This window comes from Hemitrygon akajei, unplaced genomic scaffold (genome assembly GCF_048418815.1).
Source record: "Hemitrygon akajei unplaced genomic scaffold, sHemAka1.3 Scf000177, whole genome shotgun sequence".
Taxonomy (NCBI): domain Eukaryota; kingdom Metazoa; phylum Chordata; class Chondrichthyes; order Myliobatiformes; family Dasyatidae; genus Hemitrygon; species Hemitrygon akajei.
The window spans coordinates 10331-32692 of record NW_027332063.1 but is presented as its reverse complement, the minus strand read 5'-3'; the positions used below and the strand labels follow the sequence as shown (position 1 = coordinate 32692).

The window sequence follows — 22362 nt, the reverse complement described above, 5'->3', positions numbered from 1 at the left end:
ATGTTCTCTCCAATGTTAATCTCAAGTCAAAGTGTACTCCCAAAAAACGAAAACTTTCAACTCTCTCCAGGTTACTTCCATACAGAGTCAGATTAAGTCCCCTGAGCTTTTTCCTTGTAAAGAACATGGCTTTTGTCTTCTCCACTGAAAATTTAACACCCCACTTTGTCCCCCACTCTTCAACTCGATTAATTCCATCTTGCATTTTCATAACTATATGTTCAATATTTCTCCCTCTTTTCCACAAAGCCCCATCATCTGCAAACAATGACCGCCCCACATCCGTTGGTAAATTTACGAATATATCATTTATCAAAATGGAGAATAAAGTTGGACTCACTACACTCCCCTGAGGCGTCCCGTTTTCTACAAAACACTGGCTTGATATCCCTGATCCTATCTTCACCAGAATAGTTCTCCCATTTAAAAAGTCCTTAACCCAATTGAACATTGCCCCCCCCCCGGTTCCCATTAGGAGCCCCTCCTTCCATAACATATCATAAGCTTTCTCAACATCAAAAGCAACTGCAACCACTGTCTCTTTATTTACTTGTGCTTTTCTTATTTCATCCTCTAGACACACCACTGGATCCACAGTATTCCTTCCTTTCCTGAACCCTCTTTGATACGTAGCCACCACACTTGAGGAATTCAATCTTCCTCAATGCTTAAGTTGGCTGGAGTTGCCACGTCTGCAGGCTTCTTGGCCTTGGAGCTGCACATTTCGCTCAAGACCTCGCCAGACACACTGGTAGATGGCAAAGGGCTAGATTGCTCAACCAGTCCAAAACCCACGCTACCAAAATGTCGATCGCACGCTGCAACTGTAGCAGGGCGACATTTGAAGAACTATCTGGAACCAGCTGGAGATGTCGCACTCGGTCTCGTTGTTGGCCGGTGCACACTTCTTCCGGGAGGGAATTATTTCTTTCAGGGAATTAATTAGTCCCAGAACTGGCCCAGCAGGCAGTTCTAAGTTTGGCCAACAATGCCTGATGCTCTTCGTCACAAGAAGAAGGAAGTTTTCCTCGGAACTGTACTGACCACAAAACCAGAGATCTGCATCAAACCGGGATCGCTGCAGCTGTCTGGCAAAACCTCTATCGACTTCTAATTTTCTCCAAACAAAGACAGAACATCACTTGAGGGAACCATCGTGACAGAGTGGGAGCTGACGTATCCTTCCACTTCAACAGAATGGCCCTCCTAGCTATTAGTGTAACAAACGCAATAACATGTTGGTCTGACAAAGAAATACCGTGGGCATTTTGAGGAATTATTCCAAAAAGCACAGTTAATTTGTTAGGTTGTAAATTAATTTTAAGTGCTTTAGAAATTGTAGAAAAAACTGACTTCCAAAACTGTTCCAGTATAGAACAAGACCAAAACATATGTTTCAGTGTAGCTGTCTCAGTTTTATATCTATTACAATAACTATCAACATTAGGAAAGATTTTAGACAATCCCTCTTTCATCAAATGGTAACGATGTACAATTTTAAATTGAATCAGTGAATGACTAGCACAAATCGAAGGAGAGTTAACCAACTTCAGAATCCGCGCCCAGTCCTCCATCATAAAAGTCAAATTAAATTCCTTTTCTCGAACTTGTTTAATCTTAAATAAATGATGCTTATCCCATTGTAATAGTAAATTATAAATTCTTCCAATGGAACATCAGTCTATCTTCTTTAAATAGATCCAAAAATATTAATACCTTTATTTTTCCAACGTAAAAAAATTGGATCCCTCAGAGAAGGCTTAAAGAATAATTTCGATAAATTAAAAAAAAATTACGGAACTGGAGCCAAATTTGCAAAGGATACTTAATCACAGGGTATTAATTTAAATTAGCAACTTCAGCTAATTTTATAGGTAAAGCAGCTCCCAACAACGAGGTTAAATAAACCAGTTTCACAGCTTTCAATTCCAAATCTACCCAAATTGGCCGCTCGCTCTTATCAACCCAGTGTAACCAAGAGGACATATATTGCAGATCAACAGCCCAGCAATACGTTCTTAAATTAAGCAAAGCAAGACCTCCATCCTTTTTTCAATTTTTTTGTAATTGACGTTTACTCCAAATAAAAGATGAGATAATAGAAGCAATTTTTGATCAAAAAGACTTCTTAGTCAAAAAAAACAGAGATATTCTGAAATAAGTATAAAAATTTTGGTAAAATCAATCTTTTGACTATATAGATGCGGGCAGCAAGTGAAAATGTAAGTCCAACTTACGTTTGAACCTGTGTTTGGTTTCGAGAAAAGATGGGGTTCGTTTGCTCGTTGCTACCACTTGAGTTAATTGAGAGATTTCCTCCGCGATCTAATTGTAGATTTTGCGCTTTTTTTTGTTGCTGGCGGTTTGATGTTTACCTTCAGAAGCTTTTTGTATGACGCAGGGCTGCGGGGTTGAACACCCGACGGGTTTTTTCCCCCCTCACTTTTCTTTGCTTCAGTAGGTCTTTTTTTTTCGTTTTTTTCGTGTCACCGTATTTTTCAATCTTTAAAACGTTGTTTTTTATCTCTCCCCCTTTGGGACATTGTAAGTGTCACCTACTTCGACGTACGCTTGTCATTTTGGATAATAATAATAATAATAATAATAATAATAATAATAATAATAATAATAATAATAACAACAACAATAATAATAATAAAAAGATTTGAAAAGAAAGAAGGCTTCTGGCTGTGATGTTACAGTCTCAGCCAGCCCGTATCCGCGACTGACAGTATTTACAGCACCGCGTCACCGACAATTGCGACTGAACCAGAACACCCGCCATTTGTAAATATTTTGCACTTGCCTGGGCTCGCTTGCGATCCGCTCAGATCCCGATTCCCGCTGGAATCTGCCGCCATGGCGATCGCCGCCTCCGCCCGTGGCCGTCCCTGCGGAATCATGGAAGGTGAGGGGTTGACTGTAGTTTCAGGGCCATTGAGTTTAAACTGAACTTGGAATCGAAAACCAAGTTTTTTTCACGCGGTTCTACCTATCTTGTGTGGCGGGGTGAATATACATCTCTAGCAAAGGTGGGGCGAGGCGCACCTTCCCTCCGCTGGGTCTGCAGGTCACCCCCCCCCCGGTCGATGTGTCACACCCGTGTGCAAGCTCCCCACCTCACCCCCTCGAGCCACTGGAGCAGGTGCTACCGGGTCGAGTGCGTTGCAAATCACATGTCCTGGAATTGCAACCTCTGAAGCTAGGCAGACAATGTCTGAAGGGCATTGATAATGGAATGGGGTCACCAGTCCGGCAAGCACAATGCCAAACCACTTGTGCAGAGAAAGAAAAGAAACGCCAAGACTGATCTTGATCACCAGATGTCGCTGCACATAATGGTGAAGAACTTATCTCGCTTTCTGCTGCCGTACGTCTCTATATTTCTCTGCTGTTCTGTCTGCCTTTAATTTAATTCTGGTTCCCATTCCCGCTCCAACATGTTCATCAACGGCCTCGTCCTGGGCCAGGATGAGGCTACCCTCGGTTTGGAGGAACAACATCTTATGTTCCGTCTGGGTAGGCTCCAACCTGACGGCATGAATTTTGATCTCTCCTTCTGAAAGGAAAGAATTCCCTCCACCCCCCCTCCCCATACTCCCTTCCATCCCTATCGTCTTCAATTCCCCACTCTGTCCCCTTATCGTTTCTCACCTGCCCCGGTACACCCCCTACTTCCCTTTCAGCTTTGGCCCACTCTCCTGTTGTCAGATTCCTTCCTTCCCCAGCTCTTCACCTTCCCAGCCCGCCTGGCTTCACCTGTCACCTCCGAGCTGTCCTCTTTCGCCTCCCACCGCCTTTTTATTCTGCTGTCTTCTGTCCCAGTCCTGAAGAAAGGTCCCAGCCTGAAACGTCGACAGTTTGTTTATTTCCACCGATACTGCCTGACCTGCTGAGTTCCTCCAGCTCTTTCTCAGTGTTGATATATGATCAATTCTACCTCATTATTTTCTGCATTAGATAAGTGTTTAATGTCTGTTAACACAGCAGTATAAATATATATAATTGATTAACGAGTGCAAAGAGAGAGCCAAAGACGTGAGGTAGTGTCTGTTCAGAAATCCATCAGGCCTCCAAGATCCACTGATCGGCTGCCAGCTCCTGCCTCTCTCCTTTTTAAAAACACATCTTCCTGCTCCACGCCCACTGAGCCTCTGAGGATCTATTCTTCCTCCGGCTGTCTGTTTTGAATTCTGTTCCTGCTGATCTCCCGGGAGAGTAGCAGCACCTGCCACGTGTTCAATGAGGTCACAGGGCCAGCGCTAACACTGCACTTCCTCCGCCCCACCGCTCCTAGCGACAGACATCCTCGTTTTCCTCAAAGGTAACTCTAACCCTAACACTCCCCCGCTGCAACTCCCTCTCTGCCTCCCTCCTTCCCTCGCTCCGCCTCCAGCCTGTACCAACATATTTTTTCTTCAGAAGTACCTGTAACTCTTGACACTTCCTCTCCCATCTCACTCACTACCTCACTCTCACTAACCCCTGTTGCTCCCTCCCCACTCTCTCCCTACCTATGCCCCTCTCCTTCCCTTCTCTCTCCCTCTCCATCCACATACCCCTCCCCTTCTCTCCACACCCCCTCCGATCCTCTTCCCTCTTCCTCCAACCTATACTAACGCTGTATTCCTCAGTTTCCTAACTCTTACAATACTCTCCCCATCTCACTCACCCCTTCCCTATCAGTAACCCCCGTTGCTCCCTCCACATTCCCACACTGCCTCATCCCTCACTCTCTATCCTCCCTCCACCCTGCCTCAATCCCCTACCTCTCCACCGCCCCATCCTCTTCCCTCTCCCTCCCCCTCCCTCTCCAGCTCCCCTCGCTATCCCGCCTCCTCCGCTCACGCTCCCTTCCCTCTATTAAGCATTACGCTGAGCATTTCCTAGCTTTGAGCGAGGGTGGTTAACTGGAAATGTCAATCCTTTCGATGGTCCGCTGCTGAGCAATTCTCTCATTCTTATCAACTATGCTGAATGCAATTGGAAGATTGAGTCTCGGCCCCTGGCCTCGCTGCCTCTCCCTCTGTCCCTCCCTCCTTCTCTCCCTCCCAACCTCTCTCACTCCCTCCCCCCATCCTCTCCCTCTCTCCCTCCCTCCTTCTCTCCCTCCCAACCTCTCTCACTCCCTCCCTCCTATCCTCTCCCTCTCTCCCTCCCTCCTTCTCTCCCTCCCAACCTCTCTCACTCCCTCCCTCCTATCCTCTCCCTTCCAGTCTCTCACTCCCTCCCTCCTATCCTCTCCCTTTCCCTCCCTCCTTCTCTCACTCCCTCCTCCTCTCCCTCTCTCCTCCTTTCCCTCCCTCCTCCTCTCCCCTTCTAGCCTGTACTAATATTGTTTTCTTCGAAGTACCTCTAACTCTGAATCTTCCTCATCCCGTCTCACTGACCCTTTCATCTCACTAACCCCGTTGCTCCCTCCCCACTCTCTCTCTCCTTTTCCCCTCTCCCCCGCTCCCTCCCCTTCCTCTCCACCCCCTCAGATACTCTTCCCTCTCGCTCTTTCCCTCTCAAGCCTAAACTGACATTGTTTTCTTCAAAAGTACCTCTAACGCTGACAATTCTTCTCCCCATCTCACTCTACCCCTCCCTCTCACTAATCCATGTTGCTCCTTACTCCCTCACTACCTCTCCCCTCTCTCTCCATTCTCCCTGCACCACTCCCCTTCCTCTCCACCGCCACATTCTCTTCCCTGGACCTCCCCCTCCCTCTCCAGCTCCCGTCCCTATCACAACCCACTCCCGCCTCTCCCCCCCCCCCATTAAGCAATATGCTCTGCATTTCCTAGCTCTGATCACGAGCGGTGAACTAGAAGCGTCAATTCTTTCGATGAAGGGGAGCGACTGTGCAGTTACATCTTCCCTTCTCGAATCGCTCTTATCAATTATGCTGAATGCATTTGGAGGATTGAGTATCGGCCCAAAACAGCGACTGTTTACTCTTTTCCATCGAAGCTGCCTGGCCTAGAGAGCCCCTACATTGCTCCCTCCCCACTTCCTTACTGCTTTACACCTCCCTCTCCATCTTCCCTCCACCCTGCTCCACTCCCTTTACTCTCCACCGCCCCAAGGCATTGGTGAGGACAAATTTGGAGTATTGTGTACAGTTCTGGTCACCAAATTATAGGAAAGTGAGAGTACAGAGAAGATTTAGTAGATTGTTACCTGGGTTTCAGCATCTAAGTTACCGAGAAAGGTTGAATAAGTTAGGTCTTTATTCTTTGGAGCATAGAAGGTTGAGGGGGGACTTGATAGAGGTATTTTAAATTATGAGGGGGGGTAGATCAAGTTGACATGGATAGGCTTTTTCCATTGAGAGAAGGGGAGATTCAAACAAGAGGACATGAGTTGAGAGTTGGGGGCAAAAGTTTAGGGGTAACACGAGGGGGTATTTCTTTACTCAGAGAGTGGTAGCTGTGTGGAACGAGCTTCCAGTAGAAGTGGCAGAGGCAGGTTCGATATTGTCATGTAAAGTAAAGTTGGATAGGTATATGGACAGGAAAGGAATGGAGGGTTATGGGCTGAGTGCGGGTCAGTGGGACTAGGTGAGAGTAAGCGTTCGGCACGGACTAGAAGGGCCGAGATGGCCTGTTTCCGTGCTGTAATTGTTATATGGTTATACGGTTATACTGCTGTATTTAAACCAACCCTCTGTGGAAAATGTTTGTTTGTATGTTCCCTATCTATACCCCCTCAGGATTTTGTATACATCTGTCAAATATCATCTCAATCTTCTTCATTCTGAAGAATACAGTGCTAACCTATCCAATCTTCCTTTAGAACGCTGATCCTCCAGACCCAGCTCTTGTAAATTTTCTCTCTACTCTTTCAAATTTGTTTATATCTTTCATGGAGGGAGGTGACCAAAACTGCACACAGTATTCCAAATTAGGCCTCACCAGTACCTTGTTCAACTTCAACAGCACATCCCACCTTCTGCACACACCAATGCGCCAAAAGCTTTCTCTACGACACTCTCTGCCTGTGATGCCACTTTCCAAGAATTATGAGCCTGTATTGCAGATCCCTCTGTGCTACGTCATTACTAATTGTTCTAACGATCACTCTGTGAGACCTTGGCTGGTTGGTCTGATCAAAGTGCAAAACCTTGCACTTGTCTGCATTAAATGCCATCTGCCGTTTTTTCAGCCCATACTTCCAGCTTTCACAGATCCCTTCCTCGCTGTCCACGACACCCCCAATCTCGGTGTCACTCGCAGATTTGCTTATCCATTTAAACACATTATCATCCAGCAACGATCCCTGCAGCACTCCACTCGTAGCAGGGCTCCAGCCAGACAGGCAACCAATCTCTGACTTCCCCCACAAATCCATTATCATATCCAATGTTCTCCCTCATCCTGAATGCCGAACACCTGAAACATCCCATGCGGGACTTTGACAAATACCTTACTAAAGTCAATGGAGACAACATCCACTGCCTTGCCTTCATCCGTATTTCGACAGATTCTGACGTGAAATTCTGCTGCAAATAATTGGAAAAATAATGATAAAAGAACTTCAGAGCCCATTGCTGAAGATCTTCTTTGTTGCTTTTTGTCCTTTGGTTCATTAGTCTCATATTAAATATTCCTCCCCCCTTTCCTATTTCTTGATCCCTTTTATCGAATTCAGAGACTACAAGCAACTTGCAGGTTTGATTCCCTCTTTTCAGCATTGGGATCCCACTATTCAGGACATTTACAAAGACAGGTGCATAAAAAGGACCTGTAGGAATATTGGGGACCCGAGTCACACCAACCACAAACTTTTCCAGCTGCCACCATTCAGGAAACAGTACCGCAGCATAAAAGCCAGGACCAACAGGCTCCGGGACAGCTTCTTCCACCAGGCCATCAGACTGATTAATTCACGCTGACACAATTTCTTTTCTAAGCTATACTGACTGTTCTGTTGCATATTTTACTGTACATACTATTTATTACAAATTACCATAAATTCCACATTTCACATTGACAGAGACGAAACATAAAAGTTTTTACTCATCACGTATGTGCAGGATGAAATAAATAGTCAATTCAATTAAATTCAATTCTGTACATGATTTTACACACAACATAATATTTAATTTCTCTCGGATGTCTTTGCAACATTATTTCAGGAATTCAAAGTTCAACGCATCAACATTCGCAATCCTGAAGTGTTCGCACACAGAGACAACACCCCTGTGGCGTGTCTAATATTGGTCTTTGCAGAATTTAATGCAATTGCATAGAAAGGTGCCAAGCTTGTTACTCAAACTTCAAGACAACAGCTCACCCTCATCCGAAGAACGGTATAGAATACTATTCCTACTTCAGAAAACTTATTAAGAAGCAGTGGGGAGTGTTTTCAAAAATGTCAGAAGTACAAGTATCTGAATGGGTCAGTTTATCTTACAATGAACGATTATGAGACATAAAAGCAGAATTATTCCAACAGGCCCATCCGGTGTGCTCCACCATGTCGTCATGGCAGATCCATTTCCCTCTCAACCCCAATCTTTTTGCCTTCTCTCCGTAAGCATTCACACCTTCACTTATGTGGAATCTGCCAACATCTGCCTTCAATACACTCAGCACCGGGCCTCCGCAGCGGCCGGTGGAACTACACTCCACAAAGTCACACCATCCGGCTAAAGACATTCCTCCGTTTCAAAAAGGGAGTCCGACTTCAACTGAGGCTCTGCCCTACTGAGGATTTTCAACATCATTTTCAATGAGATACCCCCACCACCCCCCGCTCATTCTTCCAAATCCCAGATCTCTCTTCATACAATAAGCCTTTCATTCATGGAGTCATTCTCGTGAACCTCCCCTGAACCCTTTCCAATGTCAGAAAACCCTTCCTTAACTCAGGGGACCAAGCAGCCTCTTAATACTCTAAGCGCGGCCTCAGCAGTCTGTTATAATCAGAATCAGGTTTATTATCATCGGCATGTGATGTGAAATTATAATACTAATATACAAATAAATCAATTACAGTATGTGTATATTGAACAGATTAAAAGCGTGTGAAAAACAGAGATGCTGCACATTAAATAAAAGTGAGGTAGTGTCCAAGGGTTCAATGTCTATTTAGGGATCGGATGGCAAGAGGGGAAGAAGCTGTTCCTGTATCGCTGAGTCGCTGTGTTTCTGCCTTCTGGCTGGATAGACTTTGCCGTTACCAAATCAAGATGTCGACGGGGTAACTTCTACCCATTGGAATGTAAAAGAATGAAAGACAACTTAACTGCAGCTCTATGATTTTGAAAGCCTAGCTTGGATGAAGACCAAAGTGACCCCTCGATTTGGAAAATATATATATATATATTACTGTTCATGGTGCACACGTTGGGCAGTTTATTTTCTCATGGAAAAGATATTCTACTGGACCGTGGGAGCGTAAAATGGGAATATATGTACTCAGGGAAATCTGGAGCTTGTACAGGGAGCACTTGCATGGGGTTCCGGTTGGGTCTGTGCCATTGAGGCAGGGAACAGGTGGAAGGGTGAAGGAACCATGGTTGACAAGAGATGCTCTCTCCGGTCCTGTTCACCCTGTACACATCAGACTTCCAATATAACTCGGAGTCCTGCCATGTGCAGAAGTTCGCTGATGACACGGCCATAGTGGGGTGTGTCAGGAATGGACAGGAGGAAGAGTATAGGAAACTGATACAGGACTTTGTGATATGGTGCAACTCAAACTACCTGCGTCTCAATATCACCAAGACCAAGGAGATGGTGGTGGACTTAAGGAGATCTAGGCCTCATATGGAGCCAGTGATCATTAATGGAGAATGTGTGGAGCAGGTTAAGACCTACAAGTATCTGGGAGTACAGTTAGACGAGAAGCTAGACTGGACTGCCAACACAGATGCCTTATGCAGGAAGGCACAGAGTCGACTGTACTTCCTTAGAGGGTTGGCGTCATTCAATGTTTGTAGTGAGATGCTGAGGATGTTCTATAGGTCAGTTGTGGAGAGCGCCCTCTTCTTTGTGGTGGCGTGTTGGGGAGGAAGCATTAAGAAGAGGGATGCCTCACATCTTAATAAGCTGGTAAGGAAGGCGGGCTCTGTCGTGGGCAAAGTACTGGAGAGTATAACTCGGTAGCAGAGCGAAGGGCGCTGAGTAGGCTACGGTCAATTATGGAAAACCCTGAACATCCTCTACATAGCACCATCCAGAGACAGAGAAGCAGTTTCAGTGACAGGTTACTATAGATGCAATGCTCCTCAGACAGGATGAAGAGGTCAATACTCCCCAATGCCATTCGGCTTTACAATTCAACCGCCAGGAGTAAGATATGTTAAAGTGCTCCATGTTAGGACTCAATGTATTTAAGTAAACTACTTAAGAACTTTTTAAAAGCTATTATTAATGCTTTTTGAGAGGGTGATTTTAGATGCATATCATATTTTTACTGAGTTAAGTATTGTATGTAATTAGTTTTGCTACAATAAGTATATGGGACATTGGAAAAAATGTTGAATTTCCCCATGGGGATGAATAAAGTATCTATCTATCTACCTATCTATCTAGTCAAGTGGAAGAAGGAAGCTGATGGAAGCAAGCATCAGCAGGCATCCATGCTTAGAGTATTAAGATCAGCATCATTTGCAAAGAAAGAGCTGAAGAATGGACTTAGGGGAGCCAGGACGGGGACCCGAGGTGACTTTGGCAAACAGGATTAAGGAAAACCCCAAATCCTTCCACATGTATGTGAAGGACAGGTGGATGACACACTGGAATATGTCAATGTCAAGACTGAAGCTGTGCAGGAATGCTTGAAAAATAATATTAGGGCAGGACAGGATATACCCCGGGTTAATACAGGAAGCGTAAGAAGAGAGTTCTGTGCCTTGTGTGATTACCTTCCCATCTTCATTGCCACAGAAGGGGTATCAGGAAGCAGATGTTGTTCCTTCATTCAAGAAATAGCCTCAAGTGTCACTGGATATTATTCACCAGTGAGTCTTACTTCAGTGGTCGGATAATTATTCAGATATATTACAAGGAACATAGAATAGTATAGCACAGTACAGGCCCTTCGGCCCACAATGTTGTGCCAACACTCAAACCCTGCCTCCCATATAACCCCCCACCTTAAATTCTTCCATATACCTGTCTAGTAGTCTCTTAAACTTCACTAGTGTATCTGCCTCCACCACTGACTCAGGCAGTGCATTCCACGCACCAACCACTCTCTGAGTGAAAAACCTTCCTCTAATATCCCCCTTGAACTTCCCTCCCCTTACCTTAAAGCCATGACCTCTTGTATTGAGCAGTGGTGTCCTGGGGAAGAGGCGCTAGCTATCCACTCTATCTAATCCTCTTAATATCTTGAACACCTCTATCATGTCTCCTCTCATCTTCCTCCTCTCCAAAGAGTAAAGCCCTAGCTCCCTTAATCTCCGATCATAATCCATGCTCTTTAAACCAGGCAGCATCCTGGTATATCTCCTCTGTACCCTTTCCAATGCTTCCACATCCTTCCTATAGTGAGGCCACCAGAACTGGACACAGTACTCCAAGTGTGGTCTAACCAGAGTTTTATAGAGCTGCATCATTACATCACGTCTCTTAAACTCTATCCCTCGACTTATGAAAGCTAACACCCCGTAAGCTTTCTTAACTACCCTATCTACCTGTGAGGCAACTTTCAGGGATCTGTGGACATGTACCCCCAGCTCCCTCTGCTCTTCCACACTACCAAGTATCCTGCCATTTACTTTGTACTCTGCCTTGGAGTTTGCTCTTCCAAAGTGTACCACCTCACACTTCTTAGGATTTAGGAACATTTGGAGCAGCACAGCATGATTATGGATAGTCAGGGCATGCCTCATGATCCTGATGGAATTATTTGAGGGAGTGACAAATCGCATTGATGAAGGTACAGCTGTGGATGCGGTGTTTATACATTTAGTGAAGATTTTGACAAGTTTACCTACGGTCGGCATCTTCAGAAAGTGAAGAGACCTGGGATACATAAAGTCTTGCCTGTGTGGATTCAGAATTCTCCTACTCATATAAGGGGGAGGAGTTTTATGGACAGACAGTATTCTGTCTGGAGACTGATCACCATTTGTGTTCTGCAGGGCTTTGAACTCGAAGCCCTGCTCTTGGTGATTCTTATTGATGAATTGGCTAAGGAAACGGATCGTGGCTAGTACATTTGCAGGTGACACGAAGCTTGGAGGAGTGGTGGGTAGTGTAGACAATCGTCGTAGATTACAAACGGGCGCCGCCAGGATCCAGATCTGGGCTGAGAAATGGCAGATAGAGTTCTATCCGGAAAAGGGTTGAAGTCATACACTTTGGAAGGTCAAGTATACTTATTTCTTAAATGTATAAAGGGTAAAAGAGAGTCGAGGGCTGATACACGGCCAATACAAAATGACACTGGAGATATTGTAATGAGAGATTCAGAGATGACAGGGGAACTGAATGTGTATTTTGCATCAGTCTTCACAGTGGAAGACATTTGCAGTAACCGGACATTCAAGAGTGTCAGGGAAGTGAAGTTTGTGCAGTGAAAATTACAACAGAGAAGGTGCTCAGGAAGCTTAATGATCTGAGGGTGGATAAATCTCCTGGACCTGATTGAATGCACCCTTGGGTTCTGAAGGAAGTAGCTGGAGCAAGTGTGGAAGCATTAACCATGATTTTTCAGATTTGATAAGACTCTGGCATTGTACCGGATGACCGGAAAATTGCAAATGTTACTCTGCTATTTAAGAAAGGTGGGAGGCAGCAGAACGCAAACTATCGACCTGTTAGCCTGACGTCAGTGATTGGGAAGTTGTTGAAATCGACTGTTAGAAATGAGATTACGGAGTATCTGGAGGCACGTGACAAGATAGGCCAAAGCCAGCACGGTTTCCTGAAATGAAAATCCTGCCTGACAAACCTACCGCAATACTTTGAGGAATCACAAGCAGGGTAGACAAAGGAGATGCAGTAGACGTGGTGTACTTGGATTTTCAGAAGGCCTTTGACGAGGTGCCGCACATGAGGCTGCTCAGCACGATTAGAACCCATGGAATTACAGGGAAGTTACCCGCGTGCGTGGAGCATTGGCTGGTCGGCAGAAAATAGACGGTGGGAATAAAGGGATCCTATTCTGTCTGGCTGCCGGTTACCAGTGCAGTTCCATAGGGGTCAGTGTTGGGACCGCTGCTGCTTTTTATGATGTACATCAATGATCTGGACGAGGGTATTAATGGATTTCTGGCTAAATTTGCCGATGATACAAAGACAGGTGTAGGAGCGGCAGTTTTGAGAAACAGTGAGCTTGCAGAGAAAGTTAGATAGTTCAGGGGAATAGGCAAAGAGGTGGCAAACAAAATACAATGTTAGAAAGTGTATGATCATGCACTTTGCTGTAAGGAATAAACAGGCAGACTGTTATTTAGATGGGGAGATAATTCAAAATGCAGAGATGCGGATGGAATTTGGAGTCCCTGTACAGGATACCCTAAAGTTTAACCTCCAGGTTGAGTCAGCATTCATTTTTTGAGATACAGAATATAGGAGCAGGGTTGTGATGTTGAGGCTCTATAAGGCACTCGTGAGACCACACTTGGAGCACTGTGCGCAGTTTTGGGCTCCTTATTTTAGAAAGGAATTTTTTTTTTCTTTCCCCAGGGATTCAGCAATGGGCCGTTCCTGCCCTTTCAGCTGTGCCGCCCAGCGACCCCAGTTGAGCACCAGTCTAACAGCGGGGCATTTTACAGCCAGCAATTCACCTACCGACTGATACGCCCTTTTCTGGCTGGCAGCCGGTTACCCCCCGGAGCTCCACAGGGGTCGGTGTTGCCCTTTACCATGCACGCCAACGATCTGGACTGCGAGATTCATGGATCTGCGGCTAGGTTTGCCAGTGATACAAAGACAGGTGGAGGGGCGAGGAGTGTTGAGGAAACAGAGAGCCTGCAGAGAGACTTGGATAGCTCAGGGGAACGGGCAAAGAAGTGGCAAATGAAATACAATGGTGGGAAGTGTACGGTCATGCACTGTGGTGGAGGGAATAAACGGGCAGGCTATTATTTAGATGGGGAGAGGATTCAAAATGCAGAGATGCAAAGGGACTTGGGAGTCTCTGTACAGGATACCCTAAAGGTTAACCTCCAGGTTGAGTCGATGGTGAAGAAGGCGAATGCAATGTTGGCATTCATTTCTAGAGTTACAGAATATAAGAGGCGGGATGTGATGTTGAGGCTCGATAAGGCACTCGTGAGACCACACTTGGGAGTACTGTGTGCAGTTTTGGGCTCCCTATTTTAGAAAGGATATACTAACATTGGAGAGGGTTCAGAGAAGATTCACGAGAATGATTCCAGGAATGAAAGAGGAACATCTGGCAGCTCTTGGGCTGTGTTCCCTGGAGTTCAGGAGAATGGGAGGGGCCTACAGAAACCTTCCGAATGTTAAAAGGCCTGAACAGATTAGATCTGGCGAAGTTATTTCCCATGGTACGGGATTCTAGGACAAGAGGGCACAACTGCAAGATTGAAGGGACGACGTTTTTTAACTGAGATGCGGAGAAATTACTTTAGTCAGAGGGTGGTAAATCTGTGGAATTTGTTGCCACTTGAGGCTGTGGAGACCAAGTCATTGGGTGCATTTAAGGCAGAGGTAGATAGGTTCGTGATTAGCCAGGGCATCAAAGGGTATGGGGTGAAAACGGGAGGGTGGAGATGACTTGAAGAATTGGAACAGCCCATGACTGAATGGCGGAGCAGACGCGATGGGCCGAATGGCCTACTTCTGCTCCTATATCTTACAGTCTCATGGTCCAATGGCACAATTATTAGCAGTGTCGATTAACACAGGGATACTGGGTTTCAGCTCCGTAGATTCTTGACAGTTGCCGCACATGTTGGCTGGGTGCCGAGTAAGGCGTATCGTCTTTTGGCCTTCGTTAATCGTGGAAGTGAGTTTAAGTGTTGCAGCTTTATGTTGATCTGTCTAGAGTTGTATTCAGGTCTGATCTGTACACTTCAGGACAGATCTGGAAGATTTAGAGAGGGAATTCAGAGAATCTATGTTAGGATTTTTGTCATCAGATATTTGATCGTTTAAAGTAAAATCGGATAGGTATGTGGACAGGAAAGGAATGGAGGGTTATGGGCTGAGTGCGGGTCGGTGGGACTAGGTGAGAGTAAGCGTTCAGCACGGACTAGAAGGGCCGAGATGGCCTGATTCCGTGCTGCAATTCTTATATGGTTATATGATAGGTTTAAATGAGATTCCGCCCCCACCCCGCATTCTTCTGAACTCCAGTGACAGGAGGCCCAGAACCATCACACCATTGACTGGATAAAGTCCTTAAAGATAACACAGATGATCCTGATCTGTTTTGTATCACCAGACGACAATTACATGCCAGACGGTTGGTCACATTCGTTTCTTCCAGAGCGAGGCTCACCTGATTTCTATTCCTCTTTCCTTCCTCCGTTCCCCAGTCTGAATGACAACAGCCTCACCGCCTCTGCTGCCGAGCATCTGGCCTCGGCTCTCGGCAATAACCCCTCGTTGACTGCACTCTCACTGGGCGACAATAATCTGGGAGATTCGGGAGTGAAGCTGCTGTCTGAAGCTCTGAAGACCAGGGACTGTAACATACAGGAATTACGGTACGAAAGTGTGGGGGATACCGAAACCCTGAGGCACACCGTGGACGCCTCTAATCAGTAAATAAGACTTTATTTGGTACAAGTATGCGGCTGTTGTTAATTGTCGGGCGGCACATTTGCCTGTTTTTATGATGCTAAAGCAGGGGTGTCAAACTCATTTGAGGTCACGGGCCGGATTGAGCAAAATGCAGCTTCATGCGGGCCGGATCAGTCGGACGCGTGCGAACGCAGCTTTCGTTGCCTCCGTTTTTTCAGCCTGCTCTCATGTGTCTCAGTCTCTGCTATAACTACAAAGTGTTTCACTTTACAAATTCCGTTTCTTATGAAGAAGACTGCCGAGCAAACACTAAAAACCCTGAAAACCTGGTACCTGAATAAACTCAGCATTAGCCATATCATACGCCATAGGCGCTTCGATTACTGGGGCCAGCTTTAATAGTAATTAGATATTATCTCGCGGGCCAAAGATAATTCCACCGCGGGCCGGATTTGGCCCGCGGGCCTTGAGTTTGACATATATGTGCTAAAGGATGGAAAGCTGGCACCTCTTAAGAGGACAGGCAGAGTGAACTGGAGGCTTTTTCTCTGTTGGAGCGAAGGATAGAAGTGTACAAGAAGAGAAGAAGCACAGATGGAGTTTGCAGACAGCAGCTTTTATTTCCCCAAGGGAGGAAATGGGTTACACAGAGGGAAATACTTTTAAAATGATTGGAGCTTAAATGGAGGAGGACACCAGAAGGTTAAGTTCTTCTTACAGAAAGAGTGGCAGGTGCGTGGAATGGCCTGTCACGGCGGTGGGAGGGACAGTTGCCTTAAGGAATGTTAACAAACCATTGCAAAGGCAGACGGGTAAAAGAAAAGTGGAGGACCGTGCAGGAGGAAAGGGTTAGATTGATCTTGGGAGTGGGGTAAAAGTTCAGATCGACGTCTTGGACCGAATGATCTGCACTGTGCTGTGAAGTTCAATGTTCAGTTCATCATTTTCCCAAATAATAAAGGACACAGGCCACCAGCCCGTGCTATGGAAACCTTACCTCACATACTCAAAAATATCTTTTCCCTTCTTCAAGCCGTTTCTGTTTTCCGCCTTGACGAACACGCTTCTTAGGTTGCTTTAATATGCGTCGGTTACTCTCCTGTGAGAATCTTAGCTGGCTGTGTGTGTGAAGAAAAAAGTTCTGCAGGCCCACAGCATGGATTCCAAACGATCACATTCCTCGCAACAGGGAGCGGCCGTCCTGTTGAAAAGTTTTGGAACCGGTTTCACAATCTCACTTCATCTCTGAACAGAAATTCCTTACAATCAATTTAAACAAGTTTACTTTCTGTTGGTGACAGGGATGGAACAGGCCCAGTGGCCGCTTTATTGGGTGCTCCTGCTTATTAATGCAGTCACCTAATCAGCCAATCATGTGGCAGCAAATTATTGCATAAAAGCATGCTGATGACCTCACTGAGGACCTCAGCTGGTCTCTACACACCAGCTGTGTAGTGAAAAAGGCACGAAGGCGCCTCCTTCACCTCAGACAGTTGAGGAAGTTTGGTATGGGCCCCCGAATCTTAAGAACTTTCTACAGGGACACAACTGAGAGCATCCTGACTGGCTGCATCACTGCCTGGTATGGGAACTGTACTTCCCTCAATCGCAGGACTCTGCAGAGAGTGGTGCTGACAGCCCAGCACACCTGTAATTGTGAGCTTCCCATGCCTCTGGACATTTACAAGGACAGGTTTGTAAAAGAAGTTCTGCAGGATCACTGGGGACCCGAGTTGCCCCAACCACAATCTGTTCCAGCTACTACCAATTGGAGAAAGTTACCGCAGCATAAAAGCCAGGACCAACAGGCCCCAGGACAGCTTCTTCCACCCGGCAATCAGACTAATTAATTCATGCTGATTTGAGTGTACTCTATGCTATATTGACTGTTCTATTTATTACAAATTAGTATAAATTACTAAGTGTAACGGGGGGTTTCTTCTTTTTCTTTGTTACTGTGTATGTAATCAAAATGGCGTCTTTGTTTTGTTAAAAGTAGGAATGCTGGCGCCTGTGTTAATAGTAGGAATGCTAGCGTCTTTGTTATGATAAGTGCTGGAAGCTTGTTTGGGACTGTAAACTGATTGTTGGCGGCGATTTTGGGGGGTGAGAGAGAGAGGACGGGATGCTGGAAGCTGGGCGACGGTCCCCGGCCCAAGGTTTTCGGTGATGAGAGGAGACGGAGACAGAGGAGTGTGGAGCGACTGGTCGACCACCGTGGGGGTCCCAGGAGGCGGGTCGAGGAAGTCGGAGGGGATCGAATGGTGGCCAGAAGACTTCAGTAATTGAGCTCCAACGGTTGTGCACGAAGTGGTTTGGACTTTGATAAGTTTGGCGCCTTTTCTTTTTTTTCTCTTATTCATATATACTGTATCGTTAGTAATCGCTTAGTTATAGTAATCTTTATAAATTGTACTCATTTAATCGCATAAGGTGTACTGTCTGTTTTTTTGGGCGAGGCGGGGACATCACACAGCATCCACACCGGCTGATTACCCAGTTTGGCGGGGCCGAAGGCTGCTCCCCCTAGACTAGAACGAGTTTGAGCGATGCCTGAGGCGACCCAGGGGTTACATATGTTTGCACATTGCACATTTAGATCAAGACATAACATAAAGATTTTTTACTCCTCACGTATGTGGAGGATGTAAGAAATAAAGTCAATTCAATTCAATTCTATTCAATTCAGATATGCTCCAGAGGTGTAGTTGTTGTTCAGAGCGAACCTCGGAGTGGGGAAGAAATATAATCTAAGCGACTTTGACCCTGGAATGATTGCTGGTGCCAGACGGAGGTGGTTTGAGTATCTCAGAAACTGATCTCCTGTGCTATCCACACAACAGTCTCCACAGATCCCAGAAAACGGTGCAAAAAACATTTTATAAAAAAAAAAGGTTTCCAGCGAGCAGCGGCTCAGTGGGCAGAAACGCCTTACTAACTTGGGAAGTCAGAGGACACGGGTGAGACTGCTTCAAGCTAACAGGAAGATGACAGTGAATCGAATGACCACGTGTCACACCAGCTAAGAACGCAGACCACAATGAACCTTGAAGCGGATGTGCTGCAGTAATACACGGACATGCACTCAGTGGCTACTCTATAAGGTACAGGAGGAACTCAGCAAAGTGGCCACCGAGTGTAATTAATTTCAACGCAGCTGTTTTTTTTTCCTGTTAGTATCAGGGACACAACATTACATATATTGAGCCCTCCATTCTTGTCTGTGGTACCCTGACCCCGGTTAATCCCGAGTTACTGGGAGTTTTGCACTTGCAGGTCAATTCCAATGTCATTTACTTAAGGGAAAAAAACTTTCAGATCACCTGTTGACCAACCATTTTACCTCAAATCAAACGTCAAAGTAACTTTGTTCTCAAAATACATATGTGTCACCATATACTACACTGATTAATTTTCTTGCAGGCATATTCAATAAACCCATCAGAGAATAATTAACCATAGCAGAATCAATGAGAGGCTGCAACCAGTGTGCAAAAGACCAAAAAAAACTGTGCATCTGTACCAAAAAAAATTATTAATAATCATAAATACATAAGCAATAAATAGCGAGATCATGCAGTGAAGAGTCCTTAAACGTGAATCCATTGTTTCTGGGGAGATTTCAAATGATGGGGCAAGTGAGCTTGTGTGAGGTTACCCCGTTTGGTACAGGAGCCTGATGCTTGAGGTGTAATAGTTGTTCCTGAACCAGGTGGTGTGAGTCCTGAGCCTTTATTGCCCCCTTCCCGATGGTAGCAGCCCGAGGAGAGCGTGACCTGATGATGCATGCTGAGTTCCTGCAATGGTGCTCTGCTTAGATGTGCTCAAGGTGGGCCGGGTTTTCCCCGTGATGGACTGGACCGCATCCTCCACTTTTTGTAGGATTTTCCATTCAAGAACTGGGTCTTTCCATTCAAGCAGTGCGTTGCAGTCAGTCGCTCTACTCTCCCCCTACACACCTGTGACCGTTTGTCAAAGATTCTTCTCCTCTGCTATCCATTCCTAAATGCTTTGAACCCTTGGCCACTACCTCACTTTTTAAAATATGTATTATCTCTTGTTTTTGCACGATTTTTAAAATCTATTCAATATGCGCATCCTGCAATTGATTGACTTTCTTACTTGCTTACTATTAATTTACTTTATATTCTATGTTATGTATGGCATTGAACTGCTGCTGCTAAGTGAACACATTTCACGACACATGGCCGGTGATGATAAACCTGATCCTGATTCCGATTTCAGATGTCATGCCCAATCATTGCAAACTTCTAAGGAAGGAGGGGCGTTTTAGGGCTTTCTTCGTAACTCCCTTTCGCATTCCGAGCTCGCGGTCTTTCTCGACGGTCAGTAGGAGGCCACTGGCAGTTCGCGGGAGCGACACCGGATATTTAATCTCGGTAGCCTCCGTGCTGATGGCATGAAGATCGATTTCTCTATAACTTCTGGTAATTACAGCCCCCTTGCTCTTCCTTTATCTTCCATTCCCCATTCTGGCTTCCCTCTCATCCCTCCTCTTTTCCTTCCCTCCAGGTTATCTCCCTCTGGCGTGTCTCCCTCTCCCATTTCTCCCGTGGTCGCCTCTCCTGTCCTCTCAGATTCCTCCTTCTTCTCCCCTGTACCTTTCCCGCATACGGTATCCCCTCTTCACTTCCCTCTCTCACCCACCGAGCTACACCCTCACGTGGCTTCACCTATCACCTGCTAGTTTGCACTCCTTCACCTCCACCCCGCCCCCCCCCTTCAACCCCCACCAACGTCTTATTCCGGGCTCTTCCTTCCCAGTCTGCCCGAATGCTCGGCTGTTTATTCCCCTCCACCGATGCTGCCCAGCCTGCTAAATTCCTGCAGGAATTTGAACGCCTCGGTTGGTATCGGCTTGCTGTTTTCCACACAGGGGAACAGACACAGGGCATTCCTGACTGCGTTTCGGAATGCAGGCTCTATTTGATATGACTTTTGGTTTGACGCGGAAAAATCGCGCGGTCAGTGAAAGTTTCACCGAATGGGGCTTCTTCCCCCTTCCCTGGAAGCGTCTAGATCCAAAACATCGACAGTTTGTTCCCCACCACAGAGGGTGTTACTCCTCCAGCTCAAGGGTTTCCAACGTTGTTCTTAAAGCCTACCATTAACCGTGGATCCCAGGCTGGAAAACCTGCTCCCGCATTTTGTGCGTGGTTTGCTCTGGACTTCTGCTGTCTGCAGAATCTCCGGCGCTCATGATGAGTTGAGTCTCCGGGAGAATTCGTTTCCGCGCTGCCCGCCGCCGCGAATATGAACTCCTAGTGCGGAAGGACAGACAAGGCCTCCTGCCACCGCGGTTGACGCACTGGAGCGCAGAGAGCGACGGATGGCCCGTGTCGGCGTCAGCTCCCGTCGCTGGGCTGAAACGCGAAGCTGAGCAACTGCGCGAAAAATAAAGTCGCGGCCGCCCACCCAGAGAAATGGAAAACAGCAAAACGCGCCGGTAGGATGCGAGCCACAAGCCGAACCAGGTGGGATTTCATATCGCAACTTGATCAGTAAACGTCTCCGAGCTGGACTGTGATAAATACTAACCTCCCCCCACCCCACCCCAACTCCGGATTTTTCTGTCCCTGAGCTGATATCGACTTGTGCCAGGGGCAGGCCGTAAGACACGGCAGCAAATTCAGCCATTCGGCCCCTCGAGTCTGCTCTGCCCACCCATCACGGCGCTTTCATTATCCCTCTCAGCCTGCATTCAGCCCTGCTGAAGACTGCCTCACCAAACGGCGACTGTTCTCTTCTCCCCAGATACTGCCAGGCGCTGTCACACTTGCTTTTAAATATTTCCGTGGAGCAAAGGAGGCTACGCGGAGGTGGCGGGGGTGGGGGGACGACCCGGAATCCGCTCAGCATTGAGGTTTCGGGCCCGGCGTACAATTCGACTTCGCAGCCCGATTCCCCCCACCCGGGACAGGTCAGAGAGCGAACGGGGTGTTGGTGGGGTGTGTGAGGGAGGGGAGGGGCGAACAGTCCTAAAAGTCGAACAAACGTTAAGAGAGGAACAGTGTCAACCTTACCTCGCCGCCGCCGCCGGGAGCTCCTGTCTCGGTTTCCGTGAGGCGTGTTTACATTTTGGCTCCTTGTTGTTCTCCGACAGCCTATCGCCCTGCCGTCGCCAGTAGCAACCTGTGAATTTGATCCGGCCCTGGTTCTCACGGGGCCCTGAGCTCCGCCCCCGCGGCGGTGGCTGGTCTGACTGCCGCGGTACAGTGGCTGGTCTGACTGCCGCGGTACAGTGCGTGTTTCAACAGAAACATCCGTACCTCCTTCAGGGGTAAAGGAGCGGCCTCTCTGCTGAAATCTAATCGGACCGGTTTGACTCCAGCACCGAGTGCGAGGAAACCTGCTCATTAACGCTGCTGGAACATTTAATGAGAACATTAAATTAAGACACAGAACCGAATTTAATTGAGAGATGATCCTGCAGCATTGGAAGGCGGGGGGGAGGGTGTGAGTGAAAGGTCGATGCCGTTGATTGCTCATTGACACCAGGAAACAAGAGTTAAAGGGGCGGGATGAAATAAAAACACAAGACAGAAAACAAAGAGCTAAAGGGGCGGGATGAAATAAAAACACGAGATTCCGCGGATGCTGCAAATCAATAGCCAGCACCGCCATTCACTGTGATCGTGGCTGATCATCCACAATCAGTACCCCCCGTTGCTGCCTTCTCCGC

At 46.7% G+C, this 22362-nt stretch overlaps 1 protein-coding gene across 3 annotated transcripts in view; it reads right to left on the bottom strand.

Moving 5' to 3' along the window:
* Positions 1–21885, bottom strand: part of LOC140724240 (NACHT, LRR and PYD domains-containing protein 3-like) — a 57282-nt gene extending 35397 nt beyond the window's left edge. Inside the window, exons 1-3 of one of the 3 annotated variants that reach the window (XM_073038718.1) lie at positions 21704–21885; positions 16657–16860; positions 2807–2891 (exon numbers count right to left, since the gene is read on the bottom strand). In XM_073038718.1, the coding sequence (XP_072894819.1) occupies positions 2807–2861 (55 nt within the window). In that variant the 5' untranslated portion in view covers positions 2862–2891; positions 16657–16860; positions 21704–21885. The remainder of the gene's footprint in view (positions 1–2806; positions 2892–16656; positions 16861–21703) is intronic. The other 2 variants (XM_073038719.1, XM_073038720.1) reach the window with 2 other exon arrangements.
* Positions 21886–22362: the final 477 nt, after the last annotated feature.